We start from the raw sequence: 25,355 nt of genomic DNA, 5'->3' as shown, positions 1-25,355 counted from the left end.
CAAATGCATCCAAAGTGATGTGTAAAATACTTATTTTGCAGAAAATCCGGGAGCTCTAGCAAAGTGCGAACACTTTACGAACACTTTACGAACACTTTACAATCGATTCCCTCAGAGAGGTACCGAATTAACATGATTAAACCTACGCTGTAAAAACGCTGGGCAATTTTTGGGTACGAAGTGAATTGCGTTAACTGTGTGGGCAGAAAGAGCATAACACTGGATAACAAAATGGTTGTACAAGTAACATTTTCTACAACCGTTGGGTAAAAAGGAGACAAGTTTGGCCACATTTCTGGATATAAACTAAAAGTGATTGGGTAATCCGTCTGCCCAACAGATAGGCGAATCAAATGATACCGAACGTTGGACTAAAAATTGCTGATCATTTTTACAGTGTGCCGAGTTCTGTTATTTTTCATTGTCACATCAGGTCAAAAACCTTAAAAGATACCATACAACATTATCAATGGAATCCTCTCTTGTTTCCGACTGTGACGTACTTGCGAACTGTGAAGAAGCATAATTGCTAAGTGACTCATTCCAACGTCATAAAGACATCATACAGCTTAAAGAGTAAATGTCACTTTCATCCATCCCACCAGTTTCAATACGCACAGAGGTTTTATTTCAGACTGGGCGCCAGTCATCTACCAATATTCTGGCCGTCAGTATAAGTTCTTGGACAGGTTTAGTCATAATACTGCCTGAGGTTGGAACCCGAGGAGGCTAAGCGATGTAAAGCAAATACCGACCGATGATGAACACTATTGCACCCTCAGCTTATACTTATTTTATTTACTTTTTCAGTTAAAGAAATGCAACTCTGTAAATGACTTTAAACAAAAATATTCAAAAGAAATATGAGAAACTTCTGTAAATGCCGGCAATTTTATTGCCATCTCTCCAAAATTGTCTAAATTTCAAAAATTCTCTTCCCCGAGAGTATGAAAAACACAACAAAACAGAAACACGCAAAGATACAGTACCCACAATAATCCTTCAAAATAATACACTTAAAATCCTGTATTCCTGAGAAAAAATCTTCTCTTAGGCTGCAACTGAAGGCTATACAACTACAGAGAAGTGACCCGTCCGTCAGCTTAATCAATGACGTTGACAGGAAGTGGAGTGTTAGTTTGTGATGCAAGGAGCCGTTGTCGGTAGCGTTTGTTTGTTGTAGGTCTTGTCTCCCACGGATTCATTCGCAAATTTGTAGTCGTCAAGCAGCTTGTATGTCGCGGTCCGTTGTTGCATTTCGCTGAATACAGGCACTTGAAGGAATTAAGATACATCAAACAATCGATTCTTGTCAGCCCATTTACACAGCTTGCGTCGCGCAAGTGATGATGAGCATATTTCTGCCTATTCTTGTGCACAAGTTGGGTAAAGCATAAAACATATGCAAAAGCACCAGTAACTTCATGATGAAGCTAAGTACAAGACTTAAAGTTACATGAAGCTCAAACTTTACACTTTCTTTTCAAAGTAAACGCTTTTGAATCCCTAGCGCAAAAAAATGCATAAATACCTAAGAAACTACATACTTCAATGAATTTTCAATAATTTATAAAATCATTTTCCTTAATAAAACATGCACGTGGTACAGATAATTTTGATGCTCTATGTTACCTAATAATGTTGTCCTTCCAGTAAATAAGTTACGAAACAAAGAGAATGCTACAATTAATTTACACAACAGACTTCTCACAGTAAATTCGATGAAAAACCGCAAGCTCGTATTGAAGGGTCTTTTGTGTTTTCAAAGTTATCGAAATTAGGAAGTACATGTATGAAAGATGACCATCTGTCAACCACTGGTCGATTTTGCCGGTACCCGGATATGTTTTGAGCACTGGTTGTCAGGGAAAATCGACCAAAAGTCGACAAGTGGTCGTCGCTAGGACATTCTATGATGATGATAAGATTAAATAAAACTGGAAGGATTCTCACTGCCCATCATTACCACGCGGTCAAAGTCCATAAACCGTGACAATTTGCCAAGGGTCACTTCGCAGGCTCGAGAACAGCCATTAATTTGCCGTCAATCCTCCGACTCGTACATGTTAAAATCGGGCACGTGTGAGCGACAGAAGCGAGACAGTCGAGCCAGGAAGTTCAGCATGAGGGCATCATTCTGTGTGGCAAAAGCACAGACAAATTACCGCCAAATTGTCAAGGGGTGACAGCAACCCCAATTTTGTTTTGGCCGAAATAACTGAACGGCTGGAAATTTCGACTGGGAAAAACAAGAATGGACCACACTCGAGCATTTGGTCATGTGTTGTTTGTCTGCAACCTGTAATGAAGAGCTCATTCATCATATTTAGCCGGGTCAGACGTTAATTGATTGGCCTCGCGGACTTACAAGTGTCCCTGTTGTCTACTCCGTTTGTGTCACTTTGGGCGTCATTTTATCAATTTATTTTTTCAAGTGTATACACACAGCATCATCTTTAGCAGCACGGTGCCATTCATTTGTAATGCAGCTGCACTTCTACAGTAGACATGTACAAAGGTCAGTGGTGCTCTTGAAGAAGTGAACGACAAAAGTGTGCTGCAATCGACGCATCTCACAGCTTTAAGGGTGGCATAGAAAAATAGGCCTTTAAGCACACATATCAATACATTCATGGAATAGACCTATCTCATGAAATTCAACTAAGTGTGATAGAACTGCAATTAAATTACCTTCATGTGCCATGGCTTGTTCACGGGAAAGTTTTTGGGATGCATATTTTGCCGTTATTTGCCATGATGAAGTTATAGGCCTACATCAGTATGCTAATTAAAGCTCAGTTTCATTTCTGATTTTTCCAGTTGAGAGAACGAGTTAAATGGAACAGACACTGATGATTCGTCGATGTACTTAATGTCGAAGACAAGAATTACTACGGGTAAATCCTACTGTAGCAAACTTGCGTTTTGGAATGAAATGTCACAACGTACCGGTACCCTGTTTTGCCTCATGGTAGTAAGTTTGTATTCAATCTCTAGTGCTGTTTCTTTGTTGAAGGTGCCCCTCTTTCTTTTGAAATCTAGACTTCGCAAAGATAAACAAGGTGGGGCCATAGCAATAGACTTCCACCTTTGCAAAATCCCTTTTGGGGTATAATATGGAACAAAATTCAATGAAGTTGGAAATTAAAACAATAATCATGCATGAAATAAATGACCTTGCTATAATACATGTAATGATATCAGGGCATTTACTGTAAGACGCAAAGTATCTGTAACACTATCCGTCATCAAAAGGCGCCGATATATCATTATAACTGCACATAAAGCTCACAACATCTGAACATTAATTCCTGCGACCATCTCTGCCTAGGGAGCGCACTAGCCCGATGCTGCCGCATCAGTAACAATCAGTATCAATAACTCTATCTGCCCTCAAAGGTACCCATAAGTGGGGACGTAGGGATGACAACAGATAGGCCTAAGGGTAAAATATCGTCACAACACGTATCCGCTACCAGGATTCGAACCCCTACCCTATAAGAATAAACTACAAACCAAACCACTAGGCCACATGTCTGTTTATGTAAGTTTTTTTCTAACATCACTGCCCTTCCAACAGTACCCAAAACGGTCATTTTTTGTGACAAACCAGATCTGAAACCCAGGATGACATTTCCATAGAATTCACCACATCCGCCTCAGTCCAAAACATCACGTGCTGTCAAAACGTGACAGGCAAAGAAGTATATTCCACGTCTCTTGCAATCTTGACAAAGGTGCCTTAAAGTTAAACGCATGCACATTGGCTTTCTCTCTGCAATTCCGTTCCCTTGGTATGATTTAGTATTTACAAGTAGGACAGTGTAATCACATTATTCCCTGAACAAAGAGCTAGGATGTCACTGCCCAAAGCACTGCACCGGCACAAATCCAGAACATCCATAGTACATGAGACACGGATTAGTAACACTTAATGTACCTGTGCTATGACAGGACGAGCAGTTTACGGAAAACTTCACTGCTGACACTAGCGTCACTTGTGTAATCACGCGCATTAATCCATTCGACCTGACATCCTTTTACGGTCTCAGAGAGGTAAGGCAATTTCCTTTGGCTTCGCTAGACCCATTTCCCCTGGAAACTGGGCATGGAGACTGACCCACAATATCCATCACCAACGGATGCGAGGGAGTCGTTAAGTCTTTCTAAATGCGTAAAAGGGGATATGGCAAAGCGATTTTGCCTGAAAGAAGGGGAAGGACACTCAGGAGTCTTTAGAGGATCAGTGCAGGACTAATCGGGGGAATTTAGAAAAGTTTGAGTCATCCCAAACTGCCAAGGATGCATTCCTTTTTCTGTTGATTCTTTTCAGGCGAATTGTAGGTCTTTGAAGACAACCTTGCATGCATCATGTTGCGTTACCATGTACTTAAAAATAATCTGAGGAAACAATTTCTTCAAGAGAAAGAAGCTTACCTCTGGACCAAGATACTCTGAAATGTTGCCATCTTTGAAGTGAGGCTTCGGTTGGACATCCAAGACTGAGTATCCTGTGTAAACAATCAAAGTCTTTGACGAAACTCGATCTCCCCAAATGAAAACATCGCTCATTTTTAAAGAGGACTATAGATTAAAGTTTCGAGAGGAAATAACCCCTAATTTTCAAATTACATTGCAGGTACTGATTAGTTTGCGGTAAGCAAACTGCTTGGGTGCTAAGTTTAAAATCCTGAAGTCTCTCCTTGAAAATTCTAACTCTTCACTTTACCAAGTCCGACATTTCCTGACAAGTTCACACATTAGCTGATATGAAAGTTTCCATATTTGTGTCCAAAGAATAAAAAGTATGGATTTTCCTGGACCAAAGTGAAATAGCTGAGTAAGTGTTGTTTGAAGCTCTGTATGGAAGTGATACATTACAACATACTTTTGCGCAAAACATGGGATCAAATCTTTGTATACATATACGCTCTGAGAAGAGTCAATGGTGACAAGAATTCTCGAAGTTCCGAATAGCATGCAGAAGCTGGCAGCTTCCCAATGACAAACAGAGAGTACCGGTACACTCCCCGAAACGTCGAGCAAAATTTTCTAACCACCGGCTCCTCCCTGAGCCAACGCTTCTCACCAAGAGTTTTATTCCCATGGTAAACAAACAATCTTCCTTAAAAGACTAAATTTGCTTGTCATGCAGATCTGAATTAATTGCAGGAAACCACTGACAAAAAAATAATCCCAAAGCCAAAATCCCTTAAGCTGCCGCAAATTGTCATCTGTTTTCTCCCCAATGAAAGCAACTTCTTCCCGAGAATGACTGGGGGAGGCTCCTTTATAGTTTGGAGGAGCACTTAACGGGCATTATGGGGCGCCTCCTCCAAACCCCTTTGGTGTAGTTACGTGTCCCCAGACCTGCCTTGCTCAAATGCAGCTGCTTCTAAGCTTTTACCGTATCTTGCCGTCACTGCCTCTTCATATAGGAGCACTGCAAATGCTGCATCCTCTACGCAAACCTCATTTCTCTGGCTGAGTTGAGTGAGTGCCCTTGACATACAGGCTCTGCGGGTAATTCCATTAAATGCCCTTGTTATCAAAGTGTATCAGGCGGAAACACTGTGTTGAGTGTTGATTCACTTCTGTCTTTTCGTAGAAAGAAATTACGCTTGCGTCACTCTAACAAAATTATTCTATGCTGTTCGATATTCATTGTGAGAAAACATGGAGAGAAAAAAAAGAGCAAAACAAGTAAACCTCAAGTAATATTTGCCTTCAAAACCTATCTTTTGAAGTTACATTATCCAGATTACTATTCAATTTTTTAAGCAGTTCGATCGAATTTTTAATAATACAATTTCATCTGAAGATGCTGTAATCGTCTAATATCTTGGCCAACTCTGACAGGAGACCAGCATAAACGGACAGTCGACAGTGACTATTAACAATGTTTAAATAAATAAACACCTAGATAAATACGTTTCAATACCTATATAGTATTCATCGGGTCCACACACTTTTATGTGTTGGCCAAAATATGTTTCGGAATGTAAGAAATCCTGCATACGGACTTACAAAGTCTGAAGTGCCGCTGGGGGAAATGGTGCACTATGCACACCAGATGAACGTACGCGCCTGCTAGCCACAAAGTAACCTTTCAGCAACTGCATGGCAGGGGCCGAAAACTCTACGGCGGTCTCGGAGGCAACTTGGAGAAGCTGCAGGTAAGAAATCGATGAATTAGTCATCGTAATCGTTTGAAGCTCATATCACAATGTTGCATGGTAAGACATCATAAACAGGCAAAGTCACATTATTCTGCAGTATCTTCCAAATCTTTTACAGCTGGTCCAATGCATTTAAAAAGCAAGAGGAATATTTTCTTTAGATGGAAAGGAAGTTCTTAAAGGCAGCATCCATTATGGTTTGCCAGATCCTGGAGGACTTTCAATCCCGTACTTGATTTTCTCATACTTTGACTTTTTCTGATGATATTACAGCAAAGTGATTTTCATTCAACTTGAAAGATCAGATGCATAAATTATTATTTATCCAGCTAGTCATAAAATTACAGTTTTATAGCTTTCTTGTCAATACCTACCGCTAATGTTCTTTAACTGTTAGGAAATATGCTTTTAACCAATAAATACAATTTTCCAGTGACACAGGCACAAAGTACATGTACAAAATGATATACGGAGAAACACATAAGTGAAGGACATTATTCAGGATGTTTACGGTCCTGGGGCAATTGAAATTCATTAGATTCTCCCTCACGCAGGAGATAGGGAGCTTAGCAGGTGCTTTTACTTTAGCTCCGGGGTGTGGCGGTCTGATCACGCTCTGAAGAGTTAAATATGCATTTTGGCCTCTGCAAAATACATCAAGGTTACTGGCGACGAACATTCAGAATATTTCACTCATGAGGATGCTGTGCCGGGCACTTTTCTACATAGGCAGAATGCTATCTCCGTCCTATTTGTACTGAGTTGCATAGGAACATATTGATCTGCTGTATTTTTGGCAAGCATCTTGCTTTAATGATTCATGGAATGAGATCAATCAATTATCTGGTGATGGGAACAATTAATTACAATCATTTCATGACAAGTAGGAGAAACTGCTAGACAAGAACAGTTCAATTTCAACAAAAAATTGTCAAACTGAATTTTTGCCGACAATATAATCTAAGATATTTTTTTAATATAGGCAGGCGCTTGCCAATTGGCCTCAGACCTCTTTAATTTCACTCGGAGTAATGACTGAATTCCCATCGCCCAGTAGATCCTTGTCTTGCATTGCTCCCAGCAGCGTACGGCGGACGATGCTCAGCTCCGCGTACTCCTCTGTGGTAGGGTTGGAACTGTCACACACCAACACCATGGGGAAACACCTGAACAGTGAAAGGGGGTTTATTTTACTTTACGTCTAATGGCATTGTCAAATATCGCACAAGCCCCACAAATTGGCTTCTTAGTGGTATGGCACCTGCTTTGAATTCGGACAACTGATATCTATACGTATGTCATAAAGACTTGGAGATAATCCTTCCTCGGAAATACTGTATGTATACTATTATTCCAAATGACACGTGCATTTGGAATTTTCAATTTATTTCCTCTCTAATGACATTCCTCAAGTTGAATTTAAGAGAATAGGACAGTGAAAATCCACAATGGAAGATAATTATGTAACAAGTCACGAGTTTACTCAAAATGACCAATATTACAAAGCAAAGAGGAAAAATATTACTAATTGTTATCCCAGGGAAAGGTGGACAATCAGTCACTAGCAATGGTTGGGTGACGGTCAAAAAGATTCTCGTTTGTAAACCAAGCGACACCTTAATCACCTCTCCTTTATTTGGTCATTACGTTACTGTTTCAGCCTTAGTCAGTAAAAGGGAATAAAGTAAAAGTCATTCTGAATCCTAATGAAAGGCTGGTATTTTACGCATCTCTTAAATTGTGCTTATTCTGAAAAAGGGATTTTTTCTTTGAAAATCGGCCCACTGCCTTTGAAAACGCAAATACCATGACTCCCCAATGATGCGAACAACTTAAATTCTGTCGCCATAAACAGCACAACAAGCAATCAATCTTTTTGAATCATCACAGCGATATTTCGACTGCCTGTATACACCTCTTCAGTTTCCAGAGATGAAGGCTCGCATACAACATCCTTCGAGTTGCGACATGTACCTTATTTGTGACAATTTGTGCAGCATACTGCGCTGTGCATGTCACCTTGCATGGCTTGCAGGTACATGTATTATGCAAACTCCGTTGTGAAAAACACAAGACATGCAGATCCACAAATGTGATTTAGCTCCAAAATTGTCACTTTATTTTGCACAGTGAAGTGAGTCACTTACCCAAGAGGGTTTGAGATATGGACAGTAAAAACTAATAAGAAAATATCATCTTTCAGCAACTTGTGGTGTAATAAGAGCTTAAGATAGACAGACACATGCAGAAACTGAATGCTCCGGGGAATAAATATATCTGATTGAGAGATATCTGGGTGTAGACTGCGTGTCAAATAAACACATTATGAGCGTGTCACGTGGCAAGCCGATCAAGACTTTTTCAGGAAGGTTGACATTATGAACAGGCGTTAACAATCGGAAGGTGAAAAATATTTCAGTCCAATGAAATGGGTTGCTGTGGTGTAAAGTGGTTTTCACCAAGAATTAATAATGAATTCAGTATGGCTTGCAAACTGCTGACAGGTTTTCAAAGTCTCCCTTTTTATTTAACAGACTTTATATTTATAAAAGAAATTCCCGATTGAACTGATATGACGTTTATCCTTTGCAGCACCCTCTTTATTTCTCAAAAAATCACACATGCATGACAGTTGCAGACGTCTTTCTACAAATTTGGGGTCCGACGCATGACATCTTGCAGTACCTGACGCGTATACTTTGACAAGGGATATATCACTGAAATTGATTTCAAACTAATGTTATTTGTTTGGCAGGTAATTTGCGGTACTTATTCAATCTTGTAAATTAAAGAATGAGTTTCTAAACATAAAAAAAATCATACACCTGATGTAACAGGGATGGGAAAAAATTAACCTCAAAGTTATGGAATGACTCACAAACTCTCCCTCTTGCATTGACAACATTAGCACTGTGCTGACATTTAAAGGTCTCAGTGTTTAATGTCTGGTGATGCAAAGTCAAATGATATAATCTTTCAATTCTTCTGGCAAATAGATCAGCAGTTTCTCATGAAAACCGTAACAAATGTTCTTCGATCACGTGCAGGGTTTTCTTCACAAATTATGCCTTTACTTTCGAGGGTATACGCAACTCAAATTCACTTTCATGCCTTTGTTTAGCGATTAATCCAGGACAGCGTCTCTTGTTTACCGTTTCTCGGTATAAACAAGAAAACTTAATTGAAGGAAGTTCACTTGATACTTCACGCAAAGGCGAAACCGAACGCGAATTTCTGACGTCAGGCAAATTCGCTTCGCATTTGCCTGAAGTATGAACTGGTCTTAATTTGTTTCTTTCTAGCCCGCCTTCCGTCATAATACTTACTCCAAAATTGATTTTCGTCGACTCCTCTTCGCTTCCTGTCAGGTAGTAGTACAAAGTATATAATGCTGAATTTATTACAGCAGATGTCTGCTTAGCAGGTGCCCGTAGTTTGTTTGTTTGTTGGGTTGTCGTACATTGCATTTCATCGATTCAAACATATTTTGGAATTGGGTTTGTGACATTGATTTTACAGGGCACGATTTGGTTTCAAAACAAATGATAATCTTAAATAAAGACACTCATGTGCGATTGAACGTGTACCTTTAGTTTTGTAATACAATATGGCACTTTGCTCTGAAAGCAACCACCCAAATCAAAGTTACTTTCATGACATCTAAAATATTGCATCCTAATTAGCACAGTCACAATGAAAATAAAAACACCGACGTTGCCGTCCAATTATACGCACTCATTTTCTATACATACTTCAGCCCATTCCTCGAGGTTAGCATAAACCCTTAACAAAACCTGGGACGCTATAACTTTTTACATCTCACTGAGAATGGGAACATTTTACTGTCTTTAAATGACACTTACAGAGGCAGAAAATACCTCCACGGGATCCTGGCGTTGAGGGGAACACGCGTAACCCCATAGGTTACACTCAACCAGGAAGGTTTGTTGCTGCGCTGATGAACTACTTAATGTTCTTGATTGATCTACGTGGATGGCTCTGTTTTCCATCACTAAAGCAAAGCGATCAAACAAACCCAACAATGTTGAACAATTTGAGAGAAAAGGAACAAGACAAACCAATATAAAAGTGATATACTGGGGAAAAATCCAGTACACTGTGCAAACATGGTATGACATGTGCATACGACTCCCGGGGAGAAATGTAGTCATCATGAAAAATCCCCCCCCCAAAAAAAGACATGTACAGAAAAAATCAAGTCAAAGCCTTTGAGGAAAGGGGGTACAGAAGTTGGAAATAATTGTTAATGTGGAATGATTAGTTCTCTATATGTAAATGCATGGGTTAAAAAGCTTTTAAATACTTACCTCTATTTTATAGTATTTGCTGCAATTTCCCAAGAAATGTTCTCCCCTTATGCTCTATATGCAACAATTTTCCAACTGCAATTTTCCAAGAAATGTTCTCCCCTTATGCTCTACATGAAACAATTTTCCAACTGCAATTTTCCAAGAAATGTTCTCCCCTTAGGCTCTATATGCAACAATTTCCCAACTGCAATTTTCCAAGAAATGTTCTCCCCTTATGCTCTATATGCAACAATTTTCCAACTGCAATTTTCCAAGGAATGTTCTCCCCTTATACTCTACACGAAACAATTTTCCAACTGCAATTTTCCAAGAAATGTTCTCCCCTTAGGCTCTATATGCAACAATTTCCCAACTGCAATTTTCCAAGAAATGTTTCCCCTTATGCTCTATATGCAACAATTTTCCAACTGCAATTTTCCAAGAAATGTTCTCCCCTTATGCTCTATATGCAACATTGCAAGTACTTTTTCCCTGATATATTATGGAGGGGTATTCTGTTAAGTCTGTCATGGATGTTTGGAATTCGTGAAGTTTGTGAGCTTTTTCAAAGGGTGAGGGTAAAGTAGACAGGTAAGGATCATAGTGTACAACGAAGGGGAATTCGATGCACTGTTTAGGATCAGTCACAATGAATTCTCCATTATTTGAGAAATTCAGATTGCTCTGTTTCCTTTCCTGGCGTGAAAATAACGGCAAACATGTTAAAGAAGAGGTGTGAACATAAAGCAGCACATGGCATTTCGACTTTCACAAAGACTAAAAACGGCGCAAAGGCAGTTTAGGAATCGTGGTCACAAGGAAGCGCTTTCAAAGACCCCTTGGGGAATAGCATAAGAAATGTAGCTGTTTGCTAGTCTTACTGTTTCATCATCATTTAACTCCAGTATTTTCCCAACACGATAGAATCTTTACTTATCACTTCGTTAAAATAAATCAACAGGGGAAAAAGACTACACTTTTGAAGCTTACCATGTTGTAGCTTCTCCTTCCCATCTTTTTTCAGGCTGTCTACATCCCCCAGCATGCAAACACCTTGGTGAGCTAACAATACAGATCCACCTGCCGTCAAGTAAAATTCACCTGTTCTCAATCATTTATGTTTCCACCCGTAACTGGAGATCGATAGTGACAGACCCCTCTGCACTTATCTGAAGACGCAAAACAGGAAACTGCTTCCTTGTCTATGTTTCAAGCATTGTTTTGAAGTGATTTTTTTAAGGACACTTTCCAACCACTGACGCAATTCTGAAAGATCTATTTGAAAAAAAGTCCAGCCAGACTGAAATCATCCCAAGTGTTTTCTAAAAGGTTAATCACTATTGTTGCGGTCGTGTCACGAAACTGACATCATTTCTAAGGGAAAGAGGCCCAATCATCCGCGGTAACTTTCTTTAAAATCTTTAGAAGGATGCAAGTATTTTAATCAAAATGTTCGGGCACTGGAATTACATGCATGTACATGGTCTACTGTACATGTACTTACACAGTCATTTTGAGCAGCCGGAGTAGTTGTGTGGTGTTAGTCATCTCGAATCCATAAATATTTAAAACACTACTACCTTGCCATTAATAATTACTGTTTTATGTTTGTCTCAATTGGTGATCAAAAGTACAAGTTCACAGTAGGCCTATAATGCAAAATGTACTTCTAAACTGAATTGTAATTAGGATGGCCGCCGTTGACATGTTTTAAGAACAAATCAGTGATAGAACAAAAACTAAACAATCAATTATTAATATTTTGAATTATGAAATTAATTATTAACATTTTGATTTTCAAGAAGAGATAAATGTTTATCTGTGTAAATAATAAATGAGGCAGCTTTCGCCATTTGTTGCTACACTCTGGGTGAAACATTATAATCCTCTTCTTTATCTGAATATGATACATCCCAACAGAAATGGAAACTTAAGCCAGTAAATAATGCAATATCCAAGCATTTTGGGTGTGCTCGAAGAAGAGCAACATTGAGGTTTTTCCCAGGGTTGGCATCACAGTTTCGCTTATGAATATTGAAATATCATCAGAACAAAAACAATAGGGTACATTCATAGGGTACATGGATACATAATACTTTAGGTGAGACAAACATCTGTTAAGTGGGTTTACAAGTGTAAAAGACTTTTCATACATTGCGGAAGAGTACAAAGTTGCAGTAAATTGTGTCTGAGAAAAAATCATTGCGGCTACACTTTAAAAACCAACAATGTCCAGATATGTCAAGCGAATCATTTGAATTTCTTACTTACAAATCCCTACTTTGCCATTCTCCTTAACATTATCAGTCACCAAATTTTACTCCCCAGGAATTCTGGGCAGTAAATGAGAACACACAGAAGCGGGAATGTAATTTGTGTGTTGCCACAGGAAATAATAAATGTCAAACAGCGAGATTCAAAGCCCCTGCTATGAACTTAGTCGAAAGCAGCAATCAGGTACATTTCCCTCATCTCAACATGCTGTATGCCGAAAACAGTACATGTACAAACCGCCTCGAGCAGAAGCACCCCCTCATCGGTTGAAAAGAGCCAAATAGGTTTGGAGTGTTCATTTTATTGGTAGCAATGCGACTATAATTTGTGCATTTCATAGTTGTTTGTGAACTAGCAAAGTGCAGTTTCTACCAAAAGAGCCTGTGTTGCTGGGAAATTGGCCATTCCTCTCTTGACCCAGCTCTGGTCTCAACCAGGAAAAATGGAAACTCTTTGCCTCTTAAGTTCTCGGGGACAAAGTAGCACTTAGTTCTTACTGTGTTGCGGATTCCGTGTTAAGGCGCCTTTCCATAATGTAGGCCTATATTTTTGGGGGGTGCGTTGCGCACAAGATGTGTTCATGGTTTCACCTCCACGGAGACGAAAATCGACTCCACTAACACAACACACATGTGCGTGCTTTCAGCCGTAAAAATTGCCCCGGTGGCGAGAGCGATTTTGACGGATACGCAACGCTTGGCGCAAGTGTTAACGCGCACATGGAAAGGCGCTTTTATGCACGCTGGTACCCAACAAGCGCTGGTCTCTTGCGCTCATTCGGTCAGGTAAGCAATAGCGGTAACAACAGTAGTCTTATGTTCATGGCAAGGCCAATCCAAATATCCTGGGATACAATTTCTGCAATTGTATACAATGTTTATTTTTCCATTTTGACTAACAGGAATAATGCTAATTACCACTTGGTACAACTATAATGAAATTACAACGGAGTTAACAAGGGGTCTAGAAAATCTGCCAGCAGGTTCTCTTTAACGGGTAGCTGTAATCAATTTGTTTTAACACCTAACATTCAAAATGCACCTTTATGTCTCAGTTACCCATAATTAAACTTTTGTTTCATTATTTCAAAGGGTATTTTACTGCCTTTTTGGTTTTTATGGTGATGATATTTCCATATTCGTAAGCAGAACTGTGATTTCATCACTTGCAGCAAGCCTAAATGTTACGTTGGTTGGTACACACAACTTCTTCTTTGCTGATTCGTTGTTGTTTATGTACATAGCAATAATTGAGCACCAATCCCTTCCTCAGAAATGTTTTCAGTAAGTAAATTCCGGGTTCAAAATGCGAACAGAAAAACCTATGTAATGAACTATGTCTTCTCAGGATGACATCACAGCAACAGCGCCCTCGGTTGTCCAGGAAAGCATGGATAGTTTTAAGTGCTTAAAATTGTGTCTAAGAAAAGTTCATTGCGGCTGCACTTTAAAACGTGTGCAGTGACACTTACCTTCAATATAACATCCCGATCCATTGGAGTCCCTGTAGAGGGGGGCAAGCAAAGGCTGGCTGCTGTTGTGAATAATGGCTCGCGGGGCGAAGGAAGCTCCATATATCAATAATCTCTGGATTAGATTGGAATCAACACCCACCGCCATGAGATCGAGAAAACCCTGCAAGTCCTGCAACAGGAATCAATGAAAGCCTACCTACGGTCAAATATAGGAAAATTCGATTTGTCTCACAAAAAACTACACTGATTGTGCTCTGATACGGTTCACTGGTATTCAGTTACCCCTTAAATGATACCACATCAAAACGTACTTTTTGTGTGAATACAAGTCTTTTTTTACAATAAAAATAAACAGACAGCTCAGTCAGTCTTCTTCGATGTAATTTCCATTTTCAAAAATTAAGGTTGTTCGCTCCTTTTTTGTAACTTGACGAGTATTTATGGTGTCTCATCAAAGATTTTGGCCATATATCACGAATGGAATTCCCAACCTCACCACAAACTTGGTAATAAACAGCTCATAAATAAATGAGAAATGCACGTCAACATTCTAAACTATTCAAGCTTTGAAGGAGCGGTGCTACTGACACATCCCTAACCTTATGCAAATGCTTCACCTCTCAACAAAGCAGTGTGAAAATGTTGAATTTATAATGATTTCTTTTCAATTTGCAATATAAATATTCATGAAGCTGCCAACCTGCAGTTGGCGCTCATTCATCTCGCAATCTCATTTACACCATGTCGTAAATTAGCCGAAGCAAATATACGTTTACTTCTCTGGACGTATAACTGTGCTTTAAAAAAAGACATTATTTCTACTTTCTTGCATTCATCTTGAAATAAGGAAACCGACTGAATTAGTTTGTCCAGATCTCCGACGGAAATAAATAAGAGATGAGGGATGAGGCGGGAGCGGCAAGGGGGGGGGCGAGGAACAAGGGGGTGCACATTGTGAAATGCCGTGGGTAAATTACACGTTTGGATGAGCGGGAGGCGGCATCGACAAGGCTGAGGAGTATACACAGCTTGAGGCGGTGATAGGTGCCGGCTGGGGTGATCCCATCGGCAAAGAGATAGGCCAGGCCGACAGCAAAGCTCCAAGGAGAGGTGGCTCTGTCTGCGGGGTTGGTATCAAGGGACAGAGTTCGTCTCAGATCAAATTGGGTTAAGGACTGCATTGTATACACTCTTAAAAGCTAGGGAAATACAACTACATGTAGGCCTACATGTACCTTGCAGACAAATGTTCAATGCTCCAAATAAATGACAGACCCAAAACGTCTATTATAAATACTTCACTGATATACGGATTAAAGATATATGACCGAATACCCCTAAGCAGGTTGACGCAGGTAATTTTGATATTTGATTTGGTAATGGCCCTCTTCCCCACTCTCCATACTTCATAAAATTCACCCTTAATAAACATTGTCTACAGAAAGCTTTGGTAGTTACAGGCAATGAATGTTACAAAATCTGCATTGTCCATTGTAAACATAGACATCATTAATTCTTATAATTCATCAGCTTGGTTTCGGAATGGCAGTCCTGAAGAACTAGGACAATCATTATCAGTGATTAATTGGAACATGGTGCAATTGACTGGGCTCATGTGTTACCCCAGAACATGAAAGTAGTTTTAAGTTTGGCATACAAGTAGATTTTGTTTTAATTTGGCCAAAAACGAAATTTATCTCTCGTGTCAGCTCTGATATTTGACTGGTGTTTTCGGAGGAATGAAGGCTATTCCTGTTCATTGCATTCAATTTTTTGATGCAAAGGTTTTTTAAAAGGTGAATATTTGAAAGCAAAAACCTAAATAGTATCTGTTTGTGGCCCAAGTGTAACAAAATTTCATGCATTCCTCTTGTTCAACATAAATTCGATGAGATATAATTAAGTTGTTAGGCCGAACGCATTCGAGTCGTTTCCTAGTCTAGTACAAACATTTCCCAATTATCAGGAATACGATAGTCAATCTAGCAATTAGCGGACACTTTATTAACCGTTCCTTTTAAGTCACTGAACTCAACTTTAGGCCTCCAGGAATGTTTTGAACAGCGTTTCCTCAAGCTTTCCCAGTGGAATGAGGCTCGACTTTAAAAAAAAAAAGGTTCTACATCTACTTTCTTAGTATACGCAGCTTTAATTTTTCCTGGGCAAAAGGCCGAGTAGTGAGTTTGAGATGCCCATGGGAGGAATACTGCAAGGCAAATGGTTCGAACAATAAACGAGATCGCCAACAGGAAATGAATGTTGATCCATCATGCAGCATTAATAAAAGCCAACTTTCCAGTAGGGAGAGCAGGGAGGGGAGGGGGCGGAACAGATTATCTTGCTGACCGAATATGCACTTGTCGGGTTCTACCAGGCATATTTTAAGGAAATGTCATTATTTTGCCCGGGGGGAACTTGCTGAAGCAAAAACCACACAAAGTCATGTGCTACGAGACAGCAGGGATGTACATGTAGCTTGTTTGAAATAGAGGCTATTCATCTTTCTTCCTAATTATACAAATGTTCACAAACACATTAAATTTACTTTATTCTTACTTTTCGATGGGGTTTGTATTTTAATCAAGGGATGGCATTCATTCAAGTGAATCGATCATTTACGGTGAATTTCTACACATATGTTCATATAGAATATTCTGATCAAGTATGCTGGGTGTAAGAGGAAGGCTGCGTGAGTTGGACATGTTGGATGTTAACGCTCAGAATTACACATGCAAAACTTTACTTGCTAAAAGTTGCCTCAGCGTTTGTGACAGGTGGTGTCTTGGCTCTTTGGGCATTGTTAGTGCTACCTGGAACAAGTTACATAATACACAAGTTGTAATTCATGTGTTTTGTGACATTAAAAGAACAAAACCAACTTCTGAAGCATGTCATCATTACATGAAATCTTAATGACCCTATGTTATATTACTTACATATGTTTCTATCACCAATTCTTTTACGGGAAAAAATGGAGCTTTTTTTTCAATAAAAGCAATGGATCAAACCCTCCTTTATCATGCCACATAATCAAAGTGAAATCACCTTCACAAAATTACTAAAAACCCAGGAACGTTATTTCAAAACTAACTCATTTAAAAATACTTACTTTGAAAACATTGTTAGCCTGAAATTGAAGGAAAAAAAGATTATTAAGCATATTTTGAAGAACAAAGAGAAGGTAAATCGGTAGAAGAAAAGATGACTATGCCACTAAGGCATCATTTCAAAATTCCTATTGGTTGACTACAGGACAGGGCCATCTGACCGATAAGAGTGACTTGTGTTGAGTGAATAATGGAGGAAGTAATGCAATAAAAAGGCATTTAGCAGTTAGAATTGGCCACTTGAGAACACCTGACCTGATAGCCAACCGATAATAACTGTATCGGTCGGACCACTCTGTCCGACACCTACCAGATAGGAATTTTAAAATGGTGCCTAAAGTATTTGAGAAATTAGAAGAAGCTCATTTGTGTTACGAGGGAATCAGTATATTACTGAACATTTAACTTCAATGTCACCAAGTTTAATGTGCTTTATCAAATTTCAAAATAATTCCATATTAGAGAATGTGTTTGTGTAGAATACACTGCAACTTCTCAATTCGTTTCTTTTAAAATGAATCGAAAGAATCACCTCAATCATAACCGAGACGGCAGAATTTCCGGTAAACTCCTTGACTGGAATTCCAATCACACAGTAGCAGCCACCAAGTTGGAGGTTGAAGAACTCATCTGATAACCAAAGCAAGAAAGTTAAGAGCTACAAAGAGATTTTGTTTCCCTTTTACGAGTATTAATTTATTTCATATGCACTAGTCTTGGTTTCAAGAATTTCATGTACTTTACTGTTAGCGGGTACTAATCTTTTTGAGCCAAAAGCAATGTGAAGGTCTTGGAACCAAGACTACATGTAGATATGCACTCCAAGACCAGATCTCCAACACTAACTTAAAGACTTTTTACAAAGCACCTTAATCATCCTTATTCCAAATCATGGTTCATTCATCCTTATCGTCACCCTACCTACCTCATTATCATCGTCACCGTCATATCATTATCATCCCCATCACCATCAAAACCTCCATCGTCATCACACCAGCAACATCACATTATCAGAATGCCACGGAATCCCCACCACAGCCATCACTGTCACCGCTAGCAATGTTACCACTGCCATATGCCACTGTTAGTTACCTTTACTGATAACATCCTTATTTCTTATTCTCTCCCTTTTTCCCAATACCTCACATCCAGTGAATACACTTCAAGATTACCAGCTGTTTGATCACATTGAATTCCCTGCAGGTCTTACCCCTCAGAACAATAGTGACTGATTGCCTGTATCTCCCCAAGTAGCAGTCTGTACCCCAGAACTGATGAAGAGGAAAAACATCTCCTTCAACCATCTGCACAGTCACTCTCTCTGGAATGTTAAAGTCACGTGAAAATGTCAAGAGATCTCCATTTTCCTTTTTGGCTGTTTTAATGGGTTTCATTCAAAACTTTAGGATGGATACAGGGAAAGAAAATTGTAATTAAGCAAAGCATCCAATAATTCTGCATGCTCATTTTGAAACATTTAGAAGGCCTGACTTTTCATTACGGACTGTATGTAATATGCACCGATCAGCCATGCTTGCTTTCATATCCTCAAAGAGCACTGGGTTTTTGTCATGATTGCCTGTACATTATTATACTTTTATTTTCCCTTATATAAAAAACTGTTTTACAGTATTTTATTTCGTTATATTTTGACTGTAATGCCCATGGGTGTTGCTTAAGGGGGTATCGAGGGCTGTCACACCCCTCATTGGTTAGTTTTTTTCAAATCAATCATGGTCTGTCTGCAAAAAAAAAACAAAGAATGGAGAAAGAAGATGAAAGGACGGCGGATACAGAACACTCGTTTTGCGTAACTTCAAACTTCATGTGGCACCCCCCCCATTCAAAATGGTCTAGCAACGCCCGTGGTGCTGGGTGCTCTGTCAGTGAATCCCATCTAGCAGTAAACATCACTTTCTATGAGGAATTCCTCATCTGGCAGTAAACATCAGTTTCTATGAGGAATTCCTCATCAAACTTACAGCTTTTTTCTTACTTGCCTAAAGTAAATGGCTCAATTTTCTCAAGGTCTATTGATAACTATCAAGATGAATGAATATACCTTCATTATCATGATAACTCTCTACACAGTTACCTCCTAAGATTCTACAAGTCACATCTTCCCTTAGAATAGAACCACAGTACACACAGTTAAAGTCTCGCCTGCAGAAACACATGGGGGGAAAAATGGCAGACCAGGATTGCAGGAAGTTCATTTCAAGAGTGCAGGCATACTTAACTAATTTGTTTGCTTCTTGAAAAATGTTAAGATAGTACTGACGTAAACATGTCACACACACAATTATGTGTGTTGAAGTTAAAGGCATCAGCTTGAGGACCAGCATTTGTTGCACTACACTTTCTGGTTCAAAATGACATTAGACTTCGATACTCCACAGGTAGTTATCTCTACTTCACTGAGTTGAGCCAGCCAACTTCAATACATTATAACATTTTGAATTCACTCCCTCAAGTTGAGATGCTGTGGTAAAATCTGGCAAAGTACATGAAGAAACATGAACAAATAAGGATGAAGATATTTGTTTGTGTAGGTAAGGCAGAATTTCTGTAAAGAATCTGTTTTTTTAGTTACCTCACAGTCTGATGCTCTTTGGCCCCCTCAATGTGACATCTAATGTAGAAATTATCTGCTGCGCCATAGCACCGTGACTCTGGACATCTGTATTTTGCACAACGCCTGTAAAGACAAAATTGTAATCGTAAACGACACAACACTAAACTCAAGCAAGAACAATCTCAAGCAAGATATCAACTGGATTAAAGACTCAACAAAGCCACGCATAGCAGCTCAAAGAATAAAATTACAAAATTTATAAATCAAACAAATTACAACAATCTACAGGCTTTGATTTGCAGGGATTGGATCTTCTAGTCACATTCTTTCTTTCATGGCAGTTGATTTCATTATGAGTTCAAGTAATATATGAGCAAAATTACAACATTTATTGTAGACAAATGCAATGCTGATGATGCATATGGGCCTCACAATTTAACCCTTATCCTGTGAGTGTGGGGAGAACTATGGGACTCAAGACTGTTATGGCCAAGTCAGGAAAATCATGATTAAATAAGGCAGCTGGAAATTCCTGCATTTTGCAGGGAGACAATATGCCTTGCTACTTCACAGAGAGTATTTTGAAGCAACGTCTTTGATGATGTATGTGTTTCAATCATACTCACGAATATTTAACAGGGGATGAAATGGAACAAACTGTTCCAACAAATTTGTAGAAACGAGACTCAAACTTGCAACTGTGCAATTCACCAGTTGTTAATTGGTAACTGTTAAGAATGAAAAAACAAATATAATTCTGAGACTTTGTATTTGATAAACCATTCTTTCATTACCCTATGAGAAATTTAGTGTCACATTTATTTACTTAAGTTTTGTTTTGCTTCAAGGATTTTGCATTTAATGTATATTAATGTTTCGCTGTACAACAAGCCAATGACAAAAAAAGGCTTAATGAGTGTAAACATACAGTTTAAACAATTAAAATGATTTTAAAAATTGCAACGGGTAAATTGCCAACCAAAAGGTTGAAGACACCACTTGATATATCATCCAGCTAAAAGCTGTTTAAATGGATTAGCAAAGTTCAACATGGAATATTTGATTTGCATTGGTTTCTTTCGATGGGGAGACTTTCAGACTGAGCAAAGGGATTTGTTTGACCTCTTTAGCTGAGGTAAATCTGACAGCTTCAAATTCACGAGGACTTGACTGCAAGTGACTTCTGAAGGTAGTAATTTCAGGCACCTTAAGCTGACATAACAAACCTACAATTAATCAAGAGGAAAGTTAAGAAGTGAAATGAATGTATCAGGAATGAATAAGGTGTTATATAATACAGAAGAAATTACATTCAATCATTTATTTTGTTAAAATTTTTAAAGCAGGAAGTCACATGTCTTTATTACTAGTTTTTATATTGTATAAATGGTATCTCTTCATGTGCTTTTTTTATTTGCTGACATTTAGGATATTTTACGCAAAAGTGGACAGACTCTGGCGAGCAGTGTCGTGATAACATTTTCTTTTGTTATAAACTGATTCATTTCTGCTCTATTTTAACGGAATATGAAATTCCTAAAATATCTTCAGAGAAGCAATATTGTAAGGAAAAACAAGAACTGGTCTATGATTTTATTCAATTCCGCAGACTTAATAACGACTTAATTACTGGTTAAGTTGAAAATACAACAAACTACAACCTTATAGCATAAAGTACTTCACATATCAAATTCTGCGTATTTGCTTGAATAAATGTACTTATTTTTGAAATCAAAATCTATTGTCATGATTGTACATGTACCTCCTGGAAAATCTTTCTTGCCTCTTGTGGCTGATGCAGCACTAGGTTGCCCAGAGGAGCTTAAAAAAATCATTATAATGCAGTGGCTTGAATTATTGCACTAAATTTCATCTTCAAAGCAGTGACATAAATTTGTGCTGGAAATTGGGGGATAAGGGATTTGTGGTTGGGGGAATGACTTGCCCAGCAATGTGAATTTGGAAGGGGGGGCGGGGCTGACACTATATGGGGGATGGAGGGCGATGTTCATGATACAGAAAATCTCTGTTTGATGTGGGAGGTATGATTTGCCCAGCCATGTAAATTTGGAAAGGGGTGAGGCTGATGCCGTGTTCAGGGGGCGATGTTCATGATACATTCTGATTTTAGATCAGTGCATGAATGTAATATTTGTATTACATTCATGCACTGATCTTACTCCAGAATGGCATATTTTTGACATTTTTTTTGGTACTTTTTTTCCTTTTTGAGTGATATTGAATACATTTTGGTTGTTCGAAATTCTGAAAAATTCTTCACGATCCACTTTAATTTTTAAACACCACAAAAAGTGGTGGGTTAAGTGTGCCCTCTCTTGGTCTAGCTTGGAGCCCATAACCCCCCATAACCCCCCTCCCCCGGATTTATGCCCGCGCTTCAAAGCATCACTGCACTCATTCTTATTCATATCAAAGTAATGCTGTAGGTGAAATGGAATCAAACAGATGTACGCGTACTTACCATCCACTTGAGTTATTTCTGCACAGTCAATTTTGATGATGAATGAGTAAACAGCATTCTGCAAAGAGTGGCTTAGATTAGTGTTCTTTTCTTTCATTGCAATTTGTTTAAAAATCCTGGTGCACTACGTGTATGTCTACCTGTTCATCCAACTGCAAAACTATGCGGTCATTCAAATATTTGGGCACATGGACCGAGCTGCTTCAGGAACATAAATCAAAAATGCCTTCACATCAGCACAATGTTAGACAGAATGTCAGAAGCTATCATCATGCTGTTTAGTGCACCAATGAGGGAAGGACAAAAGGCTCTCTTTAGTGGTGTACTTTTTGTTCGGTAAAAATCTCCATTTATATTATTGGTACAGTACCATTTCACATTTTAAAAGGCATTATTAAATAAACTTCTGGAAAAAGGAAAACAGCTCACACAACATTTTGAAACAATAACTCTCAAAAGGATACATATATTCCAGAAATTTCCATCTTGCATGTGAACAATTGGACCAGATTTGATGCAAACAATAATTACCTAACGTACAGTATATACAAAATGAACAGTAACATTCTACAAAAGTCTATGAATATACAAAGCAAATGCCATGCTAAGTGACCTGAATCCAGACACTAACCCTTTGCTAAGTTCTTACCAATAACCTTGACTGCGTGATCAGTGGATTTGAGGGGATCACATTACAATATTCTATCAGTCAATCCTGTGGGAAATTTCTAGCTTAACATGTACTTCATCTTTAAAAGTAATCTTTGAGAGACATGAGTCAGAAATAAGGTGATTGGCTAATGGCAGCGAAATCAACCGATGGTGCTGCCATGGAGGAATAAGAATACTGCAGTCTAGCACAGGATGACAAAGGTTGGGAAAACACTACCGATACAGGTACACTATTTAGACCACTTTGGTATGGAACAAGTTGGCGAGGGAAGTCAATGGAATGCTTCACAAACCTCTTTGCTCTCTCTGTATGACAGACATGTTTTTTTCAGAGTGTCCAGTTGTTCTGTTTGGTCCAAATACCGTAAGGAAGCTTCTTGTAGTTGCAATTGGGAGTCACAGAGTTGATTTGACATGCTAGCACTGTTCATGCATTCCTAGAGTGAAAAATGAATGTTACAAATTAGCCAGTGTAAACAGAGGCTTTCTTTAGTCTTAAAGAAACTTCATGCTCCCCATGGACACATGTAATTAAACTTAAAGTGGTGTTGATGTGACTTTTTCTTTCAACTTTTTCCATACAAGAAATTTCAAAAACATTTCTCCCATAATTTTTCTAAGCTTTAGAACAACAAAGCCCTGGAAATGAGCACCATAACTGTGGCTGCTAGCAGGTAATTAGCAAGTTTGCCTACTCATGTGACAATTAGTACATTATTCAAAGTAATACAAAATGCCAAAACAAAACCAACCAAAAAACACAAACACACAAGACCTATAAGCCTAAAATGTTGAGCTTTAACTCGTGAACAAAGCAACCTATCCAAAAGTTTAAAAAACACAGTGATGATGTAGGCACATGTAGCCAGTTACTTTAACAGTGTGAATGTGTAGGCCTAATTAACTGAAGAAAACTTACCCAGATCCATAAAATAGGGCCTTAACCAACAAAAAACTTAGCAGCAAATAAAACAAAACATTGGACACTTGTTAAACATTTTTTAGTATTGTGGTGTGGAGAGTGGACACAGACAGATAGTTATGAATGGTTAATAGGAGTCATGGATACAATCCATAGTATTACTAGGCCTACTACTAAACTCTGCTATGCTTCTATCCTAGGCCTAGCACAACTGTTTAGGATGATGCAACTCTTGATGACATCCAGATCTGTGACTTTTCACATTATGACAAGTCAACACTGTTTTCATGTTGCTGTCTGGCTGTGACCTTGGGTTGCCAAAGCTTCCAGATAACAAAAACGTAAAGTTGTGTCCATCCATAGGCAGATACATAGGCCCAACGCCTAAACACTTTGGAGGCCCCTAGTTCCAGCATATCCAGGGGTAGGGCCTAACCCTACATTTCCCAGGCATTTCACTGCCAAACTTGACTGAGAATCTCATAGCCCTACTTAGTACTTTGAGTGACTTCCTCCCAAAACCAAAGTGACTAACCAAGAAATGTTATGGATAGCATCTCTACTCAATCTTTCACTTTCAGTTCATAACTTAAGTGGCTTAGGCCTAGGCCCTAAGGCTACTTCCTGTGAACAAACATGACAAAGGTAGGCCCTATGTTAAAAAAATACCTCTTTAAGCATACGGAAAATTAAGTAGAACAAAAAATGTCGTTGTGTGAATAGAGAACTCGGGAAAAACATCAAAACATTAACGTTAGTCGTTAGGCCCAACGTGAGCTGCAGGGGCCAATTTCATAGAGCTGCTTAAGCACAAAATTTGCTTAAGCACATAAAACCTTGCTTAAAAAACAAAGGTTACCAGCTCAAAATCTATGTACAGTAGGCCTAGGCCTCGCCAAAAGACACTGAATACCATTAACCAATATCACATGGAGTTTTGGCTGGTAACCTGATTTGTCAAGGAAGGTTTTTTCACACTTCAGCAAATTTCGCGTTTAAGCAGCTCTATGAAATTGGCCCCAGGTGAGTAACCGCTCAGGCCCAGTGTTAAAATACTAATCATGCCGAATAATTTCCTAACAATGACAATGATTTATAACTGAAATGACTGCCTTCTGACCTACCTGAAAGACATTTTCTTTAATTATAAGGTGACAAATCGCAAGCTTTAGAAGTTTCAGTGAAAGACCACATGAGAAAACTAGCGTTAAATTTGTGACAGAGAGATTGAAGTTTGAACAGTTGGTGTGACATTTCACGAACAAGTGGAGCAGACGAAAGCACTCGCAGACGCGCTAGCAGACGTATTGTTTCTTTTTCAAGGAACGCGCCATATTAGAGTCGGGTTCTATACGTGGTA

The 25,355-nt window shown here is 38.8% G+C and overlaps 1 protein-coding gene across 3 annotated transcripts; it reads right to left on the bottom strand.

The window, feature by feature from the left end:
* Positions 1-872: 872 nt before the first annotated feature.
* mcmdc2 (minichromosome maintenance domain containing 2) lies at positions 873-25,336 on the bottom strand. Of its 3 annotated transcripts, none has more exons than XM_087133114.1 (22): positions 25,120-25,335; positions 23,367-23,510; positions 22,402-22,459; positions 21,682-21,740; positions 21,042-21,145; positions 20,546-20,647; positions 19,938-20,042; positions 19,440-19,507; positions 18,555-18,665; positions 17,877-17,974; positions 17,347-17,364; positions 16,981-17,047; positions 15,215-15,357; positions 14,235-14,406; positions 11,480-11,590; positions 10,043-10,191; positions 9,506-9,540; positions 7,189-7,345; positions 6,028-6,170; positions 5,408-5,517; positions 4,438-4,511; positions 873-2,137 (listed from the first exon to the last, which is right to left on the bottom strand). In XM_087133114.1, the coding sequence occupies exons 2-22, from the start codon at positions 23,502-23,504 to the stop codon at positions 2,045-2,047; spliced, it is 2,115 nt and encodes a 704-aa protein (XP_086989240.1). In that variant the 5' UTR covers positions 23,505-23,510; positions 25,120-25,335; the 3' UTR covers positions 873-2,044. The 3 variants fall into 3 exon arrangements, with proteins under 3 accessions (XP_086989240.1, XP_022079655.2, XP_086989241.1); XM_022223963.2 differs by having other exon boundaries at positions 11,480-11,569; positions 25,120-25,334; XM_087133115.1 differs by lacking the exon at positions 873-2,137 and adding an exon at positions 2,174-3,101 and having other exon boundaries at positions 25,120-25,336.
* Between the last annotated feature and the right edge of the window lie 19 nt (positions 25,337-25,355).

The sequence above is a fragment of the Acanthaster planci genome, linkage group LG02 (genome assembly GCF_054643075.1).
Source record: "Acanthaster planci isolate LZ-2023a linkage group LG02, COTS_SCS, whole genome shotgun sequence".
In the NCBI taxonomy this organism is placed as follows: Eukaryota; Metazoa; Echinodermata; class Asteroidea; order Valvatida; family Acanthasteridae; genus Acanthaster; species Acanthaster planci.
This window is presented reverse-complemented; position numbering and strand designations above follow the sequence as displayed.

Excerpts from the sequence above, each read along its gene's own strand:
- mcmdc2 (XM_087133114.1), bottom strand. The coding sequence starts at position 23,504 with ATGAACAGTGCTAGCATGTCAAATCAACTCTGTGACTCCCAATTGCAA. Across the intron at positions 21,741-22,401 it reads AGAAATAACTCAAGTGGATG|CTCCTCTGGGCAACCTAGTG; the intron begins GTAAGTACGCGT and ends GATTTTTTTAAG. Across the intron at positions 19,508-19,937 it reads AAAGAGCATCAGACTGTGAG|GCGAGACTTTAACTGTGTGT; the intron begins GTAACTAAAAAA and ends GTGTTTCTGCAG.